Raw genomic sequence first — 22,663 nt, forward strand, 5'->3', positions numbered from 1 at the left:
ATCGATTCTTTATGATAATAGTAAAATGTTAAACTTCAAAGCAAGTTGCTGAAAGTATATTAAAATTTACCATACAAATTAGTACAACCAACTCTTATTTTCTTCTTTGTGGTGTGTTTTTATGTAAACAACCAATGATTTATACAACAATTATATTTTTTGCGGCCCATTTGACGCTTGCGTCAATATGATTTCTTGTTACTCTTTGAAATCAACAAGATTTGTCTGGCTTTGGAGCTGAGACTACGCAATCGGTGCATATTTCGCTTGAAACCGCATCATTTTTTACTTGTTTTGACGCAAGAAATAGATAGCTACGCCCTACTGAAAGTCCAAGGTCTTATTAAAATGGTTTTAATTAACAGCAATGTTAAAAAGTTCATGGAAATATATGACTTTAGTAGGTACATATACGTGATCAAATATTCTAAGAAGCCGTTTGGGCTTCACGGGATTTGATCACGTGACCAACAAAGTTCATATTTCGATGAACTTTTTAACCTGCTGTTTATCTCTTAAAACTGTATCTTTCACTAAATTTATTACACAAAAATCAATGATAATGGTATATCTCGAATACATGAAAACTACTGATCAAAAAGAACTTCAGTGCATTGTTGTAACCTACATAGTCTCCGGGTTAGTATAAACAAAATTTGAATGTGATTTTATATCAATCGAAAAAGGCATGCCGGTATTTTAAAAACATATAAATTTTGCATGAAATTTATGTAAATAACTGTTCCCAGAATTTGATAATTTTCGCATTCATTTATTTCTAAGCTTAAACGCTAGATGTGGTAAAACGATTTTTCGATCTTTTACTACCTCAGCTACATGGAAAACACTATTTTCAAAAGACTCACATTATGTCATCTTTTCATCCCTTTTATAAAATACTTTAATCTTTCAATCAATGTTATTGAATATTTTAGGTTATGAATATTAATGAAAAAACCCCCAAAAGTAGCAGATTGTGTAACGTTTATTGTTGAACACAATTTCAAAAACATCTTTTTAAAGAAAATGAACTTTGAAATATCTGAGAGATTACAACCAATAGAATAACCCTAAAAAAATTGTCAACTACACATTGTGAAATTACATGTTGGGACGCGTAGTAAAGCATTATTCGTTAGTCTTGAAACCGACTAAACTTATTTCTGATGGCGGGATCTGGGCAATCATACTCTCTCACCCAAATCAAAGTGGCCCATGGACTCTTTAGTTTCCAAATTTGAACAGTATCTGCATTATGCCACGTATCCTGATTCGGGCTTTAATTGTACAGCTGAGTGAAAAAATGCCTTACCGAGTTAGACATTTAAACGGTCCCCTACTGTGATTCTGGTGACGTCATGGTTTCGCTGTCGTCTGATCTGAAAAGATTCTCGCATCCCGATGTACACGGTTCATTTGCCGTCTGCTGGGGCAGGTGATTTATACCGATTACCTGCATCGCTGATCTGACGTCATTGCTCACCGCTTCCGTTTGTTCAAACAAATAAAATTGATTGGTTGCCCTGACCTTTTCTAGGTGATACACAACTACACCAGATAGGGTATCAAATTATTTGTTTATTTATGACAAGGAAAAAATCTCTACCTGGATTCTGTGAATAGAACAGCCATTTACATTTTTACCTGTTGTTTGGTTCTGAGGAGATTTAAATAATCCCTTTAAATTGTATTACCTACAAAATTTAAATATAGGAAAGTCAAACTGTATTTAGGAAATCTACTTACGAGTGACCACTTAATTAACCTCATTCAGATTGTGTGGACCTAGACTTCTAGACCCGTGCAGATATGGAGGTAAGGATTGCATGTTTTTTTAGTTAAAATATCAGACATAAGTTAGTCGTTCTTTGATAGGGCAAAGCTAAATTTGGTCAGAAGGACAAACCACATTTGCCTGGATGACCAGCAAAGAAAGGGGAGGGGTCAGTAACAGTTAATTCCCTTGCATGGTGCTTGACCTTCACAAATACCCACGTGTTTGCTACATTATGTATCAAAGGGGAGCAATCGTAAGCTGTGATTCTGTAAGGTCCAGCAGGACAGCTACGCTTTTCCCGGAGGGTGGTCGCTCAGTGTCGCAAATTAATACTCTGTTTTTAGTAAGAATGATAGCACTAACAAGCCTGATATTCCGGGGTGCACAGTTCGTGTACAAATATGCTATGTTGCATTACATTTTCTAAGAACTGATGTATATACTAGCAAAAATGGTTTAACACAGGCTTTCTGCACGTTTAATAACACGTTTAAGATGTCATGAACGTTACTAATCGTGTCAAAGAACAGAGCAAAAGCTGTTTATGAGTATATTTCTATATGCAATAAAATTAAATTCATTAATTATGAAAGATAATTTTATCTCGATTTAAAATATTGCAATAATTTTAAATGTATATTGTAATGCAGAACACAATGTCATAAAATTGTATTGTAATCTTTTACCAAGTTCTTCTTGTTAACCAATATGATATAGCCCTAGCAGATTACACAAAAGGATTCAGCATAACACATTTTCTAACTTTGATACATGTAAAAGATTATCGACTAAATACTTTACTACTTATCACAAATATGATAAATTAGATGGATTCAACACCGATATGTTAGTTATATACCGGTATACATGTATATCGTATATATGAAAAACTGATTCATCGCCGACATGTTCTGTTATTTATCGCAGAATGCGATTAAAACACTGATTTATCGCCGACATGTTCTGATGTTTATATCGCCAGAATGCAATATGAACACTGATTCATCGCGGACATGTTCTGATGTTTATATCGCCAGAATGCAATATGAACAACGATTCATCGTCGACATGTTCTGTTATTTATCGCCAGTATGCAATAAAAGCACTGATTTATCGCCGATATGTTTTGATGTTTATCGCTAGTATGCAATATGAACACCAATCATCGCCAACATGTTCTGTCGCCAATATAATTTGATTCAACACCGACATGTCCTGTGATATATCGCAAAATAAACTGATCCATCGGAAACATGTTCTGATGTCTATCTCCAGTATGCAATATGAACACTGATTCATCGCGGACATGTTCTGATGTTTATATCGCCAGTATTTTAAAAAAGTATTTAAAAGGAAAGAATTTGAATTGGTTTTTATTGTTAGGTGAAATTTTTTTTTTGTTTCATATAAAATTTACATGAAATTCATATATAATTCATTAAAACAATATAATGCTTTCCTTCATGATTCATGTGGGATATGAAGGTGGCAACATTGCAGAAATAATACATAACGCGCATTAGCGAATTATGTAATTTTTTGCAATGATCGCTATTTAAGCGAATCAATAAATAATTGTAAAAAGTAAACAAAATTCACTACATTACTGCATGTTATTGTACATCAGTTAGTACGTTAGCTAAAAGAAACAGCCAAATCGTCTTTTATGGGAATTTGAGTCTGACATCATCATGATTATTTCGTGCTGTTCGTGATTTTTCTTAGGTGGCTGTAGGTTTCGACCAATCGATAAACGGGGCACGTTGATTTCAGTTTGGCTGTTTCATAGAGCTATGAATTAGCTATAAGTTTCCGTAAGAGACATAGGAAATCATATATGGTCGATGTCAATATATACGAAAGAATTTTAACACCCCTGTAATTTGCGGAAGCATCTTAGCATTAAAATAAAAAATGAATAGCACTTTTCAAATTTTGTCAATCTTCCGTTTTGAAATGACTAGATATGGTTTATATTTAAAAATAAATACTTCAATCGTCATATAAGAAGAATTTAACAGTTCTGAATTTATATGATTAATAGAATTCGTAATTCTTCGGTTTGATCAAAGTGAAAGGAATTTGGGCTTATTCACTTATTACAGAATCGTCGGCGACTCTAAGACTCTCCAATTATGTCGTCTGTATAATTCTATGTATCGAACAAAATCTAGTTAGTAAGGTTGTCGTCAGAATTATATCACAGGTGTATGAATGTTTTACTAAGTGTGTAATCAGCGGACTAATAATTAATCCCGCACTTTTAATCTAATAAATAAACACCGGTCAAGTACTAATATCAAACACGTAACACACGGTCAAGTGGCGGTAGATCCGGGTCTTAAACGGCCCCTGCACTAAGAGGGATAGATCCACTTGTAGCGACCGTTCACTCCCTAAAGACAGGTATGAGAACACCTGGGACAGGTAACGACCGGTGAGATGGTTGAGCAGTCAAATATAGGGGCACCTGCAGAAGGAACGACCGGTTGGGATTAGCGGAGGACCCACGTACTGTTCCAACTCCCCCCCCCCCCCCCATCTCTTCATATCCATCAAAGTCAAAGTGGTTCATCGAGCAACATCTGTCTCCTTTAATGGATTCAACCAACATCGGAATACATGTCCTTTACATTACGAGTCTGGTTTCTATGAATAGACGTTTTACATGTAAATGCATACTTGGCGGGCATATACTAGTATTCATTGTCTGTCCAGTAATTTTCAGCTAATAATTGTCTGATACCAATAATTTCACCAAATACCGGTATACTCATTTATAAATATACATGAATCTACACATTCTGTTAAATTCAGGACATAATCCACATTATATAGTATATTTCGTTTACTAGTTTTGCTTTTTTTTTCCCTTTGCTCGGAAGTGTAATATAGGAAATAAAGCTCACGTCTTTATTGATATAGAGAATAGTTTAAAGTTTTGGTTCCTGTGGTATATCGTATTTCTTAAACTGATTTTCACTGATCAGCCCAAAATGAAGTATGCATGATTATGCATGCATTTTTTGTCGGACGGACATTAAGGTGGTATGGGACACCTCCATATTGTGACGTATTATTTATCGACATAAAAAGAAGTTAAGTGAAATTTTATAAATAGTTTTTTCCAAAAAATTTTAAAACGTATTTTTTTTGGTTGAATATTGTAAAATTTGAAAGTTCTAAAACGATGAAAATATTTTAATCATAATTTACTGTAAATCCACTTAAATATTCACATATGCCCCACATCACCTTAAATTTATGAGCCGATTCTACGGATCGGTTAGCATTTGCTACTAAACAAATAGTATGAGCTGATTTTTGTGTAATTAAAAATGTCTCGTAAATGTCCTGGGTTTTTTCATTAAACATGTAAGTTAAGCCTTATGAAAATAAAAAAAAACATTAAATAGTATTGTAAAAGAGCAGTAAAAATTATGGAATATGTATCGTTTCTGATAATCAATATCTAACAGAATGAAAATTGATTAATTTTGCTTCAGAATTTCTGTGTAGTTTTTCCAGCAAAGAATTGACGAACACTTTTTAAATTCGAATTTTTTTTCTGCATGAAATGTTAAAGTACAATTTTGTTAAAGAAAAAAAGCAAAGTTGAATATTTCGGAACTTTAAAGGTTCAATGATACTCTAAGGGCAGGGAAGGTAAATCGCAACGGAGTATATGACAGTTCTTTAAAAATATTTTTAAATTGTTCAAGTTGTCAAAGTTTACTCCACAGACTATATGACGACAATAAAAGCATTCAACTATGATGACCAAAATACAGTTCGTGTGAGCTCAAATGCATTCTCGAATTATATTTTGTTTATGCATGTAAGCTAAGTTATAATTTTTTTAATTGAACTGCATAATAATGGAAAGATAAGCTCGTCAGTTTCGACATACATGTATTAATACTTTGAGAAACACTAGAATCATTTAAATGTGACTCGGCACTTCTGGCTCTGTAATTGGACCTAACAGGTGCTTGTGACAAAGGGTATTGACTGCAGACAGTGCATGCTGTAGGCCTGGAGCAAACTGAGAACGATATCAAACCAAGGTCAGGGCATTGATTGACATGCACAAAGTGATAACGGCCAAGAAATATGGAGAAACAGTTGAAGTGCTATAGAAATGGAATTGTCGAATCCCCAATTGACCAACAGGACAAAAAGCTCTAATCTGAAAGGTGTTTTCATAAAGGGTTTTCACATCCCGATAATCTTCTTACAAATCCTGATAACAAATATAAAAACAAATCAAACCGTATAGGTAAAAACACTGACAAGCGAGTCAGGGGCGGCAGTGTTATATCTTAATTGTAGGAATTATCTGCCTATCGCTTGATTTGTTCACTTGATTTTTTGCTATTATCTACTGCAAGTGGACTTTTAAATTCTGAAAGGTTTGGGGTAAATATTTTCAATCTTTGGCGAAGCTCAACAGGAGAGAGCGCGCAATACTCTGACACCGATTGTTCAGAGCGAGCTGGCCTCAATATCACCACGCAAGATGTCGGTGTCCGATGATAGTATTATTTCAGCGTTAAGGGTAAGTTCCATATTCCAATCTGAAGCATCTTCATTTCATATTTTGCGCAATTTCCGGTTTTGCACGTCGCGCACATGTACAAGAATTTCCTTGGACTGGTCAGATTTCCAATGTCCATTGATTTCTACGAAGAAAAACTGACGATTTTCTTCACCTGTTTGTCTGTGCCTGTCTTCTTCATTCATTTCTCTCTACTGTTGAACGTTTTGTTTTTTTGTGTTTGTGTCATAGTTATTTATAAGTATTTTCTTTCTGTTACAGAATGGAGAAATAAATGACGGAATAATGGACGGTAGGCATTCTTATTATTTCTAAACATACGAGATTTTCTTTTATTTTCATTTTTAATTTTTTTTTATTTTGGAATCTTTGAAAATACTATATTCCTGGAGAAATGGTTTTCAGGAATTTTGAGTTGTTTAGGGAATTTAGGGAAAGGGGTGTGAATTTGGTTTTGATGACGATATTTTACTTTGTTGATCGATTAAGACTTGTAGCTATCATTTGCTCCAGAGATCCGACAGACGTTTGAGCTGTTTGACAGTGACCACGATGGCAAGGTCAGCACCAAGGAGATTTCGGTCATCATGCGCTCCCTGGGGATGCTGATCTCTGACAAAGAAATGGACGAACTGGTCGCTCGTCTGGACACCGACGGTCAGTGAAAATGAACAGAAAATATCAAATTTGAATTGTAAACGAATTTTTATCCACATGACATCAAATTGAAAATAAAAGACGTTTGCCTTTTACAAAAGACCGCGAGGCACCCAAAATGATATTTAGTTTGTAGGAAATATATACGCACATGTTTAACTAATAGATTATATTGATTCTGTTATTTACAATTCATGAATAAAATATTTTGTAAAGAAAGATTTCCAATGAAGAGTTCCGTGTGTATATGAAGGTACACTTGTCCCGGTTAATTAATGTTCATGAACATTTTGTTTAATTTGGAATATCTGTACTTGTAATATTAATTTCTTTTGTTCAGCTGCCGAAATCCTTCGTTAAGCAGGGGTCAATTTATCTGTATATCTTCATGTATTGTTTAGCAATTTCTATGTTATTTTATCAATTTATTTCATTTACGCCGTCAGATTTCATTTTGTACATTTGCTGTACAGATTTATCGGCCTCTGTTTAGCCTATTGTATCTGTTTATCAGGACATTTGTACAACAAATGACCAAGGTGTTAAAAGGCTGTAACAACTTTTTCAATGTTTACCAATTATAGGCCTACCTAAAAATGTCTCGGCAATTGCTCTTTTCAAAATACAGTGTAAATTTCTTTAAAATGGGACTTGGTTATGTTTTTAAAGACCCTGTTATTTTAAGTTTTTTGCTTTAAAGGCTGAAATGTGTGATAGATTCTGATAGGTTTTAAATCTTTTATTCGTAGATAATATAAGGAACCGATTGTCGTGCTCTCTATAATGCATGCTACAGGTGCAAAAACTGTTGTTATTTTGACAGTGATTACGTAAGTGTAAGTTTCAGACACACCCAGATACTTCCGTTTAAAACAAAAAGTTTTATATTTTTCTACAACATCAACAAAAGCCCCAAAAATATTTACGTCAAATTACATATCATTACAATTATAGATTCCATTCATTTGCTCAAACGGATCATGTTTCGGTGTTTATGAGTTGGATCAACATTCGATCCTGTTGATTTAAAGATCTTTTTAAGTCTATCAATGCGTTTGGCATACACATGTATCAGTATATGTGTAATGTGGCGCGGTCTGAATCATAACATCAATCTAATCGTCGTTCTCTCACCTTGACCAGTTAGATCAATTTGTCTGTGTGTCTGTAAGAGGCAGTTACCGGACGCAGTATATCAGTAAAAGGCCGACTTACTTAGTTGTTTTAGTATTAAGAAACTTCTGTCAATTATGAAGGGTCTAGGTCATTTCTTTCTCGCTTAGATTGTATCTTCTAACTTAGAACAGGGTTAGGGTAAGGTAACCCTTATTCTGACTTAGAACATAACTTACTTTTTCATATGTTCATCGAAAGCTATCAGCCAATCAAATGTTTCTTCTGTCTTTCTTCTTTTTCTTAATTTTCAAATCTGAAATATGACGTCCCTTTGAATGGATTTTTGGATGATCAATCTTACAGTGTTGTGTACATAGACCTCGGTTTTTCCCTCAGGTAACGGGACGGTGGAGTTTGCCGAGTTCGAGAACTTCATGCTGACCAGCGGGGTCCTGAACAAGATCCCGGATGAAATGGACGAGAACCTGCGGGACGCCTTCAAAATTCTGGACAAGAACAACGACGGCTACATTGACAAGGAGGAACTCATCTTCTACATGACCAAATTCGGTCAGCAACTAGTTTTTAAAAAAATATTTTAATATTAAAAGGTGGTATGGGACATCTATCGATATTAATGTGGATTTACAATGCAAGTACATTAAAATTAAAATATTTACACCAGTTTAGAGTGATTCATATTTTACAATGTTTAGCCAAAAAATACGTTTTTAAAATTTTTGGAAAGCTAAAAAGTTTTAAAAATCCCAGCGGGACTCGAACTCATGACTTACAGATTTGAAGCGAACCGTCTAACCCACTGCACTACACTGTTAGTTTTCTATTTCGGGAAAGAAACTGTTTATAAAATCACACTTGATTTTATTTTTTATTTCGATAAACAGTACGTCACAATATGGAAGTGTCCCATACCACCTTAATTCAAATCAATTTGTTTTCATTTTTTAAAAACTATATGTAAATTCAACATGATAATGATAAAAGTCGTTTTTCAGTATAAACTGAAACTTTTTTCTGTTGAACTACATGTGTTGTCAAATTGTAGATTCTAAATTCAGAGGCTTTTTGTAAATACAAGTTTTACAATATGATAATTGTATTGCGTACTATCACCCAGCAAGTAAACTCAATATGGAAATAAATACATATTCATAGACATACATCTGCAGTGCAATTTTTTTCCACAAACTTAGCTTTTTAAAAAAATGCAAAAATATGACAATTTAATCGTTTGCAATTTTTTGTGTTGTCTAGGTGACAAGATGGCGGTCAAAGACGCAGAGGAGATGATTGAGGAGGCGGATCAGAACGGAGACGGAAGGATAGACTACAAAGGTACGTGCCTACGTCATCAATGGCCGCCCACTTCAACAAAGTGACGTCACAAACAAGTTCTAAAAGAACCCCTTTATGTGTACAGTTGTCACTTTTTCCTTGAGTTCATAGTCTTTACGGAGATGAAATCGTTCAAAATATGATAAAATCAATCACTGAAGATTTTTTTTTACCAGTTCTGATGTTATCGCGTATGTAAAGGTCATGTTGATATAATGTGATCCTATGGGTTGCATCAAATGAAAAATTAATATTTTATTTATTTAAAGTATATTATCAGAATTCATTGATTTCTGGAAATAACAGTGTTTTTGAATTTACGGGTAAAATGAAATGTATCAATTATCAAATTGAGAAAATATCTTGATTTCCGCGTGAAAAGAAGAATTTGTTATTGACACTAAATTGCCCGATGCTCGTTTACAGAGTATGTCCGACATATGACAGGGAAGTTATAGTCAGCACCAGCGTCCTTCATACTTTTGAACTTTGTGCTACGCCCCGGGAAAAACCGAGTTCTTCCAGTGCCTCAGCGTGTACATGTACACTGTACGTATATAGATCTGTACGTGTACGTGTACGCGCTATTGAACATTAAAACAAACAGCGTGGAAGGACGTGATGACTCCGATGTAAAGCACATACACTGGCGGCCATATGTTGTGAATGAGCAGACTGAATGGGTATTGTTTCATATTTCTTATAGTGTTATAACTGTATCGATATATGTCTTTATGGTTATCATAAATATATACATATGTAATAAATATTATGCATATGTTATGCATCAAACATAGACATATGTATCAAGCATAGAAATTTGTTATCAGTGATCAAACATAAGTGTTATCGTATCATTTATTCCATATATTATAGATTTCGCATTTTTTTTAAGTTTTGAAGAGTCGGATTAAATTAATTGTTAACCTCTCTTGAATTTAACTGTATTTGAAAATATTTTTGGTATATCGCATATTATGAAATACGTTTAAATTTTATTGTATTCGCTTTATGGCTAAGCTTTGTAATAAATATTATTTATTGAATAATAAATATTTTCTAGGGAAAAAATTATTAATAATTGTTTGTTGTTGTTGTTGCTGTTGTTTGGTTTTTGTTTGTTTTTTTTTTTTGGAGGGGGGGGGGGTATGTATTGTTTCAGTATTATTTTCCTAAATAGTGCTATGATGGAGAAAATTATACGATGAGCGAAGTGGATCTACTCGATTTAGATCATTGGTTGAGCAAATTAAAAACCATTAAAGTGTTATATCTGTTTCCTGAATGGATGCAGTTTTCTTTAAATAATTTGTTTGTAGATGTATACGTTTCTATGGAATATTTAAAGCATATTGTTTGTATGTATTACATTATTACAGATAACCGTTATTGATATGAAATATGTAACGTATTTGATGTAACGCATTATTTCTGTGAAGCGAATGTTACGTTTGTATATTCTTTGTTGTTACAAATCATCTGTTAATGTATGGATGCGGATTATGTTTTGTTAAAACATGGAGTTTCGTATGGAGCGTGCCGGAATATACCGGGTATGCATTACAGCATTTACAGGTACTTATTTCTAAAATGTGGTGACACTTAGGACAATGACATGTGTAACATGTTAATGAAATACTAAGGGGATCAACATATTCCAGAAACAAGTCCTATGACTTGTTGAACGTATGTACATGTTTTGTATTTGATATTTCCGCAAAAATATCCTCTTTCTTAATGATCCAAAATAGAATAAAATCTTACTAACAGAACAATGTTTTCTTGTGTGTACTGGGGCAATGACTTGTATCCTAGTGATGCATCGCTGTGTTCCTCCAACACTGCTGCTGGGACTTATGAATTTTAATTTTTCTCATGAATACCCATTCATGAGTTGTAAATAAACACCTGTCCCTTTACGGCGTGTATACAGAGAGAAGTTCCGTGTTCTGTTTAATACAAAACACACACTGTTTCTACAAATCGGTCACCTCCCGGGGGGGGGGGGGGTGCAACGATCCAGCTGGTGTTACAGACCGATGGAGTACACACTTAACATCATATAAAAAAGTCTAACACGGCTGCTTAGCCAATGAAGCGTGGACTCTTACAAAGCACCGTACAATATTATAACAAATCCAGGGCCCCCGGGGGCTCAGTGTGTGTAAGAATATTGTATATATAAGTACGACACTAAACTTGTTACACTTATATGTACACGGAATATACCGCGACCATCTTTGTTTCTGTTCATTGGATTCAGACTGACAGGTGCTTGTAATTAGATCTTTTAATTGGATATCTTTAATCAGGCTTCATTGACCGGTCCGTCTCCTGGGACTGAAGGAATTGATACACTTTCACTATAACGCCTCGTCTCTTATCCCGCCGTGTGTCGTGACCGACTGTGTAGGCATCCCCCGGTGGGACTTCGGCAGATTTTTCTGTAATTCCCATATTTCATCAGTACAGCGAACGGTCTGATTCGATAACCTCTAGAATTACTCATAACTCTCACAGAAATGTCGATCTAACGTATAACTCCCGCGAAATAAAAGCAAGACTCGAGTTTATCTGAGTAATCGCAGAGTCCTTGTGTTTTAACTTTGTTTTTGACTTGTCAGGAAGCCGGGATTGGAACACCGGACATCGGCTTGTGTCTCCTCTCACACAAAGGATGCTGTGACCGCGCTAGTAGGGGGAGGGACAGCGTCATCGATTGGACGACAGACTCTGAGACAGTGGAGGGGTTTACGTGGGGCCAACTTCCGTATTGTAGAGGCTCGGTGATCAATGAATTCAGCATTGATCAAATGTCCGTCGTCTGATAATACGATCTGTTAATTAAGTTGATTGTGATTCCTGATAATATGCAGATTGTTGCCATTGATTAAATGGTTGATATATGTGAGTGTATTCTGGAACTGAATGATATTTATATAGAGACTAGATCTATTCCTTCAACTCTTCACGTATGATGGGAAAACATGGATTTCTGTGGAGCATCTCCTGTATTTTGAGTTTTATTTTGCTACTCGTGAGATTCGGAGAGGGGGGTGAGTATGTTACATAATTAGAAAACATTGTTGCAGCATGCTGTTTAAAATTCAATTGAACCACACGTGTTTTGTGGCCTGTAACAACACACTTTTCTCATTAGCTGCAATAGAGTCTTGCAATTATATGCAGCCATTCCAAGCGGATGTTGCATTACAATTCACTGTGACTTGTTTTAATGAGGCTGTCACTCGGAGGAAAACATGATATGCAGGCTCGAAGAACCCCGATGGCGAGATAGCCGTGGCATTGTCTGAATTGATAGAAACTATCGATCCTAATGCACAGGGAACTGATTTTAGAATCACTTAAAAAGATTTTGAGTATTTCTAGCGTCGTTAAGTGATAATGTGTTTAAATCTTGACTGACCCAATTAACAAAAGTGTTCTGACAGAACATGTCACGGGCACATCAAAGTACGGACTTCCTCTTATGTGTATTTTTTGGGTTTTCTACTAATTATCTTCATAATATGATGAAATAGAATAGCGTTTACATTATAGAAATATTAAGTAGAATACACAGAGTAAAAATAAAACCTGGTACATGTATCGTATACTGTCGAGATATGCAGGAATTTGGTTCGATTCCCAATATTTAAGTTCTAATAATTACGTAACAATGGAATGGATGATATTGCCAGGATCATTAAATCTTGTTACTGTAGTTACAAAACAATGTCAGCTTTGAGTTGGTATTGACTCGAAAGGTTCCAATTGTTCCGATTAATAGCGCAATTAATCTGAATTATGCATAACATATTGAGAGCGCAGGCTCACGTCTTTTGAGACAATAGTGTTCAACACATGGCAAACGTTGTGAGAGGTTTCAAGACCAATTCTTATATCTCTTGAAAGTAAGCATGTGAAACAGTAATACATTGTGTCACATTCTTGTCTCTGACACGCGACGTCACCTCAAATCTGGTCGGGTTCGGTAATCAGATATAATCTCACTCTCCTAAAAACATCTGACAGAAAATTCTTTGTAGAAAAAAATTACATCTGGATAACTCTGATTATATGCAGAATTTGGAGCATTATCAGTTATCTTGTAATCTTGAATGTGATACAGATAAATCACAGATAAAGCAAAGATTGAAAGACTGAGGGAGGCTGTTTACTCAAAGAAAACAAACTATTGTCTGATTTGAGACACACCAATTTTATGATTTTCACACGTGTTTCAATCAACAAGGATTTGTACTTTCTTGAAATTGACGTATGCACTTAAAAGTTTTGCGTTTGCACTGCTTTCTAAATGTCTCTTCAGATTACATGTACTTGAAACATCTCTCATACAGTACAAATCAGAACATTACATTAAAAATGAGGCGCGCAAGATATGGGATTTCTAAAAGTTAATACTGAAATACAGTTTAGTTTTGAACTGAGTCTTCTATTCATACATATGCTGAACAAATATCTACCTGAGGTGGCAGGGGACAGTTTTTTTTATACAATTCATTGTAGCCAAGGCATGCATGTCTTCGGAACTCTGTAACTAGAATTTCCTCAGTTCCCATTCAGCACAAATACCTTTAATTCACTCTTTATAGGGCCAATCACCAATTTCTGAAGAAAATTACTAGTCAAAACCTGTAAAATTGTCTACATACTAGTTTTTATGAGATTTTGACCCTTTCATATTTTTGCTAATTTTTCATGATTTTTCAGCTTTTTAGACCTCCCCCAGCTAATTCCCTGCAGAGGGTTGACCTTCCGTACCGCGTTGATGTTGCACTATCACATATCAGAAACTTACCGGTGAATAGTTTACAATGTCCCATCCACCTACTTTTCGTGTTATTTTACCTCCCGTCTGTAACTTGCAATTTCACTGTGTAAAGTCAGCACAACAGTCATAGCCGCAGGTTTCGCATTTTACTTCTGATTCTCATGTACCTTACATAAGGGGCCTACATGTTGCCTCTAACTAATGATATTCATTAAACAAAATGTTAAAAATCATTTCATGAATTTTAGCAACACTCATTAGCCTTCAAGTACAGCAACTCTCAATTTTACAACTTTATTCGAAACTGTCCCTTGCTACCTGACGTTGGTACAAAATTAAGTCGTGTCACTTTTTTCGGGTTATACTTAATGTGTACAGTAAATATTCGTTATACCGAATACCATTAATCTCTTCTCCCAATGATGTTTAATCTCAATATCTTCAGATATTTGGAGAGTTCTCTCTCTCTCTCTTTCTCTCTCTCTCTCTCTCTCTCTCTCTCTCTCTCTCTCTCTCTCTCTCTCTCTCTCTCTCTCTCTCTCATCAAGTTCTAAATAGAATGCTAGAGGGTAAATATAAAAATTTTTATACGAAAGTGATTAGTTATAAATTTATGTTTTATAACATGTTTGTTTTTTGTTTTTGTTTTTTTTTTTTGGGGGGGGGGGGTCAAGTTTTAAGTTTAGATTAAGTATTGTAACGATGTCATTCATATTGATATCTGGCCTCGAGAATCTGAATTAAGATATGTTCAGAGAACTCTTTAATGAGAATTAATGTTAGCCAAGAGACTTCCCTGCGAGTTTATTTGATAGGTTGTACTGCACATGAGAGCTATCCCGCTGTAGGATTGGTTATCAAATTTAAATTGTTATAAATAAGTATTCTTAGAATTGTATTCAGTTTTGATTTTTACATCAAAAAATAAATATGTAAGTACCAAAAAATATATAAAATAAAAAGATATCCGGACGTAAATGCGCATAACCGAAACACGGCGATATTATACTTATGTATGTTATTATACTATTTCAAAATGTCATGTTATTGATTCGTTCGTCACCATTCTTACAATACTTTGAAAATGAGCCTGCTCTTGTTCCCCATCGGACACTTATTCGATTTGCTATCGAACATTGACATTTTTGCCGAAGCATGAACTTTCCACTTTTATTTGATTTCGAATATAGATAGATCTATAAAAGGAAAATGTTATTTTTATCTTTTATTTACAACAATTTAGTATCTTCCCGCTTTTTATCTAACAATCGGATTTTGTTAATGTTGCTAGCTTTCTGACAAAAATGAATCTAGATCTCGTCTACACTGACAATTATTATTGCAATTTATATATAATTATAATTAGCCATTTTATCGCCTATGGACATTTTAAATCTTCATTCAAACGCGTTATCCAGCGAGTTTTAGTGCAAAAGTTGTAATTACACGTATTTAAGTATTTTATACAAATAAAACATTGTATTATCCAGAGATATGGGGGCTATGAGTGGATTATTTTGTGATAGGAATGTTATGCTACATAGAAATTCGGAAAACACTGACTTACTTCCTCATATATGTAGTTACTTTGATTACCATATATGGAAACATTTGGTTCTTCTTGTAACGCACAGAACGAAGCTAACGATATCATTATATACATAAACAATTAGCGAAAGAAAGAGTTAAAGATGAAAGTTGAAGTATAAATTTTTCATTGATTATTTGTTTGGGTTCATACGAACATAACCCTCTGATGTGGGTATAGAGTCGTGTTGTGTAAAAGAAGACCACTGAGCTTAAAGTTTCTCCTATGTTATATCCTGTGTATATTGACATTTTTATCTTGATTTTCCGCTAACCATATTGAGTTCAAGATCCTGCTTTCCACGAATAGAAGATACTGATTAAAAACTGATTGAATATTCAATTTGATAATTTATTAAACATTGTAAAGTATCCATACTACTAGAGTGGACATCCTGCTACAATTATTTCAAAATTTAGATAGATAACATTCTAATCTTTGTGAATTATATCCCCTCTATATTTCTTTTTTTTTCTTTTTAAGTTTTATCAATAAGTATAACTAAATTCCATTTACAATTAATATAACTATCTTGCAAAAAATAGTTATCCGTCCATATATAAATATATATAGACAAAAAATACAATCAAAATACAAGTATTCAAAACATTTCCACAAATTGCAATTTTGTAAACAAGTATCCTCACTCTTTCAGTGGATATCTTGATCTTTGCTGACGGAGTCAGTATCCACCGATCTCTCTTGGACGGCTCTCAGCACCATATCCTACCACTGAACCATATCCAAAAAGCCAAGTTTGTAGAGTTTGACCCCCAAAGCAAGCAGATATACTGGTCAGACGTCCAAACGAGGGAAATATGGCGAACAGACATGTGCGGCGAAGGTAGGAGAGAGATTATGCATCTGTTAGATGTCTGTATTAATGCAAAAACTTCACGTTGCATGCTTAACAAATACCATAACATATAATACCATACTTTCAAAATAATATAGGTAATTATATGGAATACCAATGCAATCTATAAATTGGTTAAACAATTTTCACCTTACAGAGCAGCAGCGCGTGTACACAGTCAATGCCACAGCTTATACCTACTTCATTAGCCTCGCTCTAGATTATGACGCTCGGAAGATCTACTGGACAAATACCGGATATGACACCATAGAGCGCTTAAATTTTGACGGAAGTGGTCATGTAGAAATAGTGTCGGAGCGAATAGGTTCTCCAAAGGATTTAGAAATAGATATCAAGAATGGGTAAGTATTAGATCTAAAAAAAATTTAAACACGAATGACAATTGGTTTCATACCTGTATAAAAGCGTTCTATTGAAGGCACAAGACACGGTTATAATATCCACAAAAACAAAAACGATATTGCAACAATATTCATTTGCTATATTATTCAGATTTCACATTTATTACAAAGCAATGGTGTCGGAAGCATTTTGAAAGGGGGGGGGCGCTAGACTTTGCAAAAAAAGGGGAGGGCCAAGCCCCCCCCCCCTCCCTCTTGCCCCGCCCCCTTTCCGGTTCCGACGCCCATGCAACGTTTATAATGAAGTTACATTCTGCATCGTTACGTGTTGTTCCTAGCTTTCTGTATTGGTTGGATGGTGGTACAAGGCCCAAAATAGAGCGCTGCAAGCTAGACGGGAGCGGCAGGACCTTGATATTTGATCTGAGGGACCAGTACCCCTCAGCCCTTGCCCTGGATGTGGAGGGACAGACGCTGTTCTGGAACGACGGGAACGACCAGTCCGTGTGGCTCGGAAACACGGACGGAACCGGAAAACGGCAGCTGGCGTCCAGCACCGTCCATTCCTTCCCCAACATGATCGGGATCTCCGTCCTAGGTAGGGTTCGGTATTTCTCCTCTAGCTGAAGAGCCTTTATGATATCGTACTATGTAATTGTTGTGATTACACGTATGCTTGATATATATGTATTTCTCGCATCATCACCGGTTTGAGATCGGTTTGTCCGGTTTGAGACGGCAGTGTGAGAATTTTCTGTCTTACACTGTGTATTACTACGCCGCTGTAAAATGTAAACAACCATTTTATGCTGTAACGAAATGATAATTGGTTAACTGAGCAAATCTATAAATAGTCGTTTTGTTTATTTGAACACAATATTTTTCATATTTTCATTGAAAAATTGTCGTATGCACTATTCTTCACTTGCACTATTTGCTGCACGCGGAGGGATAAATCGATAGTTAAAATATAGACGTAAAAAGAGAAAATTATCAGACATCTTTTTTATGTGAAATAATGTGAGAAATACATGTATCAATCATTTAATACTCATGTGAGATACTAGTAGTGAAATCCCACCCCAGGGCCAAGATTCACGGTCTATGTCTCGGCAAAGCATCGTCTTAGACCGTAAATCTTGTCCCCTCGGTGGAATTTCTCTATCCCACACTCGTAATAATGAATGATTCTATTAATCATGTTTTATATGTTTAATAATTTTGCGTCTTGTTGATTTCACGAATTATTAGCAGTACTCTCTTTAATTTATTGAAACATTTCGTAAAACCGTACTTGTTGAATTTATAGACGGTTACTTGTACTGGGAAAGTTTGGTAAACAAACGAATTGAGCGAATGGCCAAATCTGGCAGCCCATCAGAAGTAGAAATCGTTGTCAAGGGGGTCAAGGACGTGGTGGAGGTCAAGGCCGTCAAAGTAGATTCCAGTGATATCCAATGTAAGTTTTTGTACAAGTAAGCATAATGAACACATGACGACACATCTCAATGTACACTTCATACATGACAATACTTACTCAATAAATATACTTATCTTTATTGGTCAGTACTAGGGATTATCAAAATTCGATGCCCACATTGCACAAGCACTGATCGCTTAAATTATTCTTCAAACTGTAAAGAATCCAGTTGAAATAGGGCATGCTTTATCCATGAAAACGAGAAAAGATCAATGTGCTGGCCCGCAGTCTCCTAGCTTGTGAGAGATTGGACGTGGGTCCGACGATGAGAAACAAAACTCATTGCTAACAAACTATCCATTGCAGGTGCACCTGGTGCTCCAACTAATATTAGAGTAAATGACGTCACAAACACAAGCGTAAAATTGACGTGGACGGCTGGATACAACTGGGGAACATCTCAAAGATTTAGAATCGATCTTAACACATCCCTCGGTTGGCGACCTGTTGTCTCCAGCATTCTATCCAGTGAGCAACAACAGGAGTACTCCAGGAAAGTGACGGATCTGGATCCCAACAGAGACTATCAGATCCGGATCAAGGCCTGCAACTCGGCCAAGGGGTGCAACAAGGACAAGTTTGACGAAGTTCTAGCCTTTAAGACCAAAGGTACTGTACAGGTTTTCCATATGCTGCTCATGTCGCTTCTTTCAGCTCATATATCAATAAATTATCCTAACAATTATAGTGAAATTATTCCTTTAGTAATGTGTGTGATTCTTACTCTCATTTACTTTTCGGTGGCAGGTTTAATAATGAATCATGTTAACTGAGAAAGTAGATGGATGTGGGCACATTTTAACTTTACATCAATTTACTTCTCAGTTCTCTCGGAGTTTTTTTGTTAAATACCTTTAAAATACCGTACGTTCGACTTATAAAATACTCTTGCTTATTAAAAGTAAAAACCTCGTGTTCTTTGAGTAGTTGTATTTCCTTGAAATAAGGAAGGCTGTAAGAGTTATTATGTTTCCCGGTCAATAGGTCGATGATTTTTATGTTTTCCTTTAAACAAATGTTTCCTTTAGACGAGGTTATTCTCAATTCTTTTTTCAGAATTATTATTATATTCATTTTGCGATTCCAGGAATTAGGTGTATAGATTTTCATTTTTTAAATAGATCATAAAATAAAACCATGGCCTATCATACACTCTAAATGAAATCCATGGTAATCTCTATAATATTTGTTCTAAATTTTCTTGTAGTTTTATTAGCTATTCTTTCTCGATATACTACTATATATATACTCTAAATACACACTGGCGTCAGAAGCAAATTGAAAGTGGGGGGGCTAGACTAATCCTCTGAAATATTGAGAAAAAAGTAATAGACTAATCCTCTGAAATATTAAGAAAAAAGTAATAGACTAATCCTCTGAAATATTGAGAAAAAAGTAATTCCCAAAATCATGGAAATCCTAATCCGTGGGGGGGGGGGGGGGGGGGGGGGGGGAATATAAAAATATATTCCCGTAAAAAAAATTACTTATCCAACAATTTTTTTTTCCAAAATCATGAAATTCCTAATCCGTGGGGGGGGGGGGGGGGGGGTATGCTTCTGAATCTGACTTTTCTTTCTCTCAAGGTAAATTTAGAAACAATAATCTTTCCTGCGAGAAAAAGTGGGGGGGGGGGGGCTGAACCCTCTATTATGCTATGTTTCTAATGGTAAGGTATACATTTGCAAAAAAAGTGGGGGGGCTAAGCCCCCCCTAGCCCCCCCGGTTCCGACGCCTATGATACATTTTTAAATTTATGCATGCAAAGGAATCTGATGCGTAATTGTTCTAAACAAAGTCTTTACTACTTCTGTAGCTGGCATGCTAGCATTGTATCCTACAGTAGCAGCAGTCTGTCTTGTCTATAGGTTATCCAGACGTCCTACTCAGCCCGAGCCTACACAAGGTTGCCAATACTACAGCAACGCTTAGATACAGATTGATAAATATCAAACAAGCCGAGTTATCGTCCTTGGTTGTCCTAGGAAGGATACACAACAGCGACTGGAGCTTGTTTACAAACTTTTCTTCCACTATGACTGATGCAGGCGACATCTTTGTAACGGTGTCCATGTTGAAACCGAGGCAAAAATATGACTTTCTTGTCAGGCCATGTAATGCATATGGGTGTAACCCGAGGGATCCCGAACTTCTCTCAATAACTACGCTAGGTAAGACCCATGTAACGATGTCCAAACGACAATTATTGACACGAATCCTCTCCCACCTTAACGGGATTGGCACGGTCACCAACAAAGAGTAAGGTTTACCAAAAAATCCAATTTTTACACATACATGTATATTTTACTTATCATATAAAAGTATGAGCTTTTTTTAAAACAGACCGCTCTTTGGCATGCAGTTAATACCGATTTATCTGATTAAAAGTAGACAAGAAAGATATACTGTGTAGCCAAACACAACATGGCAGCGTGTAAAAACATATTTTTTCCTTACCTTAATAATTGCATGTTTTCAAGATTGCAGTCTTTCAAAACGCAGATTGTTTACGACAAGTTTCCTAAAATTTTTCCTTGATTTTTTCACTCTGTTGTTCCCATATCTACTTTTTGGACATCAATCTCAATCACATGACACTTTTTTCAATGTCCAAAACAATCAGATATGTTATAACGGCTAAATCTTAAAGGCATGTAAAAGCTGTTTATTGATTTTTTTGAATGCATGCAAACTCCCTTAACTTGAAATTTCTCCCATTCATGTACAATTTTATCTACCAAATCAAAATCTGAAATTCCTTTTTATGTCTGCTGTGTAATTATGTTAGAAAAACAGAAACTTTTGGAAGGTTTGAAAATTTATTTTAATAGGCTACCCGGATCTTCCGACTGGAATCCGTGTAGTTAAAGTAAGCAACTCTTCAGCGGAAGTGGAATTTAGCGCAGAATCGATGAATATCCAACAGGATGTTATTATAAACATTTTGAATGAAGCTGATTTGTCTTCCATTGAAGTTTTGTTAACATTGAGTTCCACAGAAGGGACTCAAAGAGCAGAGATTAGATCTCTACAACCGAAGACAGAGTATTCTGTGACCTTGAAGGTTTGCAATAGCTTTGGGTGTAACCCTAAGCAAACGACCCCTTTGACATTTGTAACAGAAGGTAATTTATTGCAAACATTTTTTTTTGTTCGCCATGTTTACCCGTATACTAGTAACAGATACCTAACATAACTAATCATCATTACCACCTGTAACACGTCTCACAATTATCAACAGGGGTCCCTGAAAAACCTGAAATGTTCAAGGTCACAAATAAAACGTCCGATTCTGTGACCTTGACCTGGAGAGTGACTTCCGGTAGCATGCACCGACTCCACCTGGCGGAGAATAACGGGAACTGGTCCCTGCTTTACAGCAACAGAGTAGGGGAGGGGCTACAGGACTTTACTTACCGCGGGTTGGAGGAGGAGGGGGTTTACTCCTTCAGACTGTCAGTGTGCAATGTTTACGGGTGTAACTCGGAGTCCGTCCTCACACTGACACTGTCCGACCATGGTAGACTTGTAGCTTTAGTTTGCTTCATCTTCTTTTTCTTCTTTTGACGTGCACTTATATTTTCATAATTATATAATATTTCTCCTAATGAATAACTAACATATTTATAATAATCAAATCTTTTCTTATTACCTAACTTTAGATATGAGAGTTACTCTTTGACTTATAGCATCAACATTTTGTATGGTTTGCATTTAGATTCAGTTTAAATTTCTTGCATTGGATGAGCAATTATGATCAAAAACACCGTGTATAAATGAGCATTTTTCTGATTCACAGACGTTGACTCGGGAGGAGGTGACAGAGGAGCAGGCTTCCTCACCGGCCAGCAACTACTGATCATCATCATCGTCGGTGTCGTCGTCGGCGTCTTCATCCTCATCGTCTGCCTGATCCTCATCATTAAGTGTGCCGTCAGAAATAAACTGACAAAAGATGACTACATGCACGTCAGAGGAGGGAGGAAACCAGCTCACGTCTGAGTGACAGATTACGTCAGGCACCAACCATTGACTGGGTACTCCTCGTCATGGTCAACCCCAGACGGAACAATTCCATACACCTTTACATGTGAGACAGGAGAAAACATCAAAGCAGC

At 35.8% G+C, this 22,663-nt stretch overlaps 2 protein-coding genes across 6 annotated transcripts; both read left to right on the top strand.

The window, feature by feature from the left end:
• Positions 1-1,619: 1,619 nt before the first annotated feature.
• Positions 1,620-11,239, top strand: LOC105338356 (uncharacterized). Of its 2 annotated transcripts, none has more exons than XM_034451090.2 (6): positions 1,620-1,815; positions 6,597-6,627; positions 6,849-6,992; positions 8,505-8,678; positions 9,384-9,464; positions 9,891-11,239. In XM_034451090.2, exons 1-6 carry the CDS (start codon positions 1,810-1,812, stop codon positions 9,920-9,922), a joined length of 468 nt encoding a protein of 155 aa, XP_034306981.1. In that variant the 5' UTR covers positions 1,620-1,809; the 3' UTR covers positions 9,923-11,239. The 2 variants fall into 2 exon arrangements, with proteins under 2 accessions (XP_034306981.1, XP_011441728.3); XM_011443426.4 differs by lacking the exon at positions 1,620-1,815 and adding an exon at positions 6,050-6,335.
• Positions 11,240-11,680: 441 nt separating this feature from the next.
• On the top strand, positions 11,681-22,651 carry LOC105338354 (uncharacterized). Of its 4 annotated transcripts, XM_011443421.4 has the most exons (10): positions 11,682-12,520; positions 16,503-16,691; positions 16,861-17,065; positions 17,404-17,663; positions 18,375-18,524; positions 18,852-19,154; positions 20,414-20,716; positions 21,377-21,670; positions 21,787-22,065; positions 22,345-22,651. In XM_011443421.4, exons 1-10 carry the CDS (start codon positions 12,439-12,441, stop codon positions 22,545-22,547), a joined length of 2,268 nt encoding a protein of 755 aa, XP_011441723.3. In that variant the 5' UTR covers positions 11,682-12,438; the 3' UTR covers positions 22,548-22,651. The 4 variants fall into 4 exon arrangements, with proteins under 4 accessions (XP_011441724.3, XP_019927023.3, XP_011441723.3 ...); XM_011443422.4 differs by lacking the exon at positions 21,787-22,065 and having other exon boundaries at positions 11,681-12,520; XM_020071464.3 differs by lacking the exon at positions 20,414-20,716 and having other exon boundaries at positions 11,681-12,520.
• Positions 22,652-22,663: the final 12 nt, after the last annotated feature.

This window comes from Magallana gigas, chromosome 5, assembly GCF_963853765.1.
Source record: "Magallana gigas chromosome 5, xbMagGiga1.1, whole genome shotgun sequence".
Lineage (NCBI taxonomy): Eukaryota > Metazoa > Mollusca > Bivalvia > Ostreida > Ostreidae > Magallana > Magallana gigas.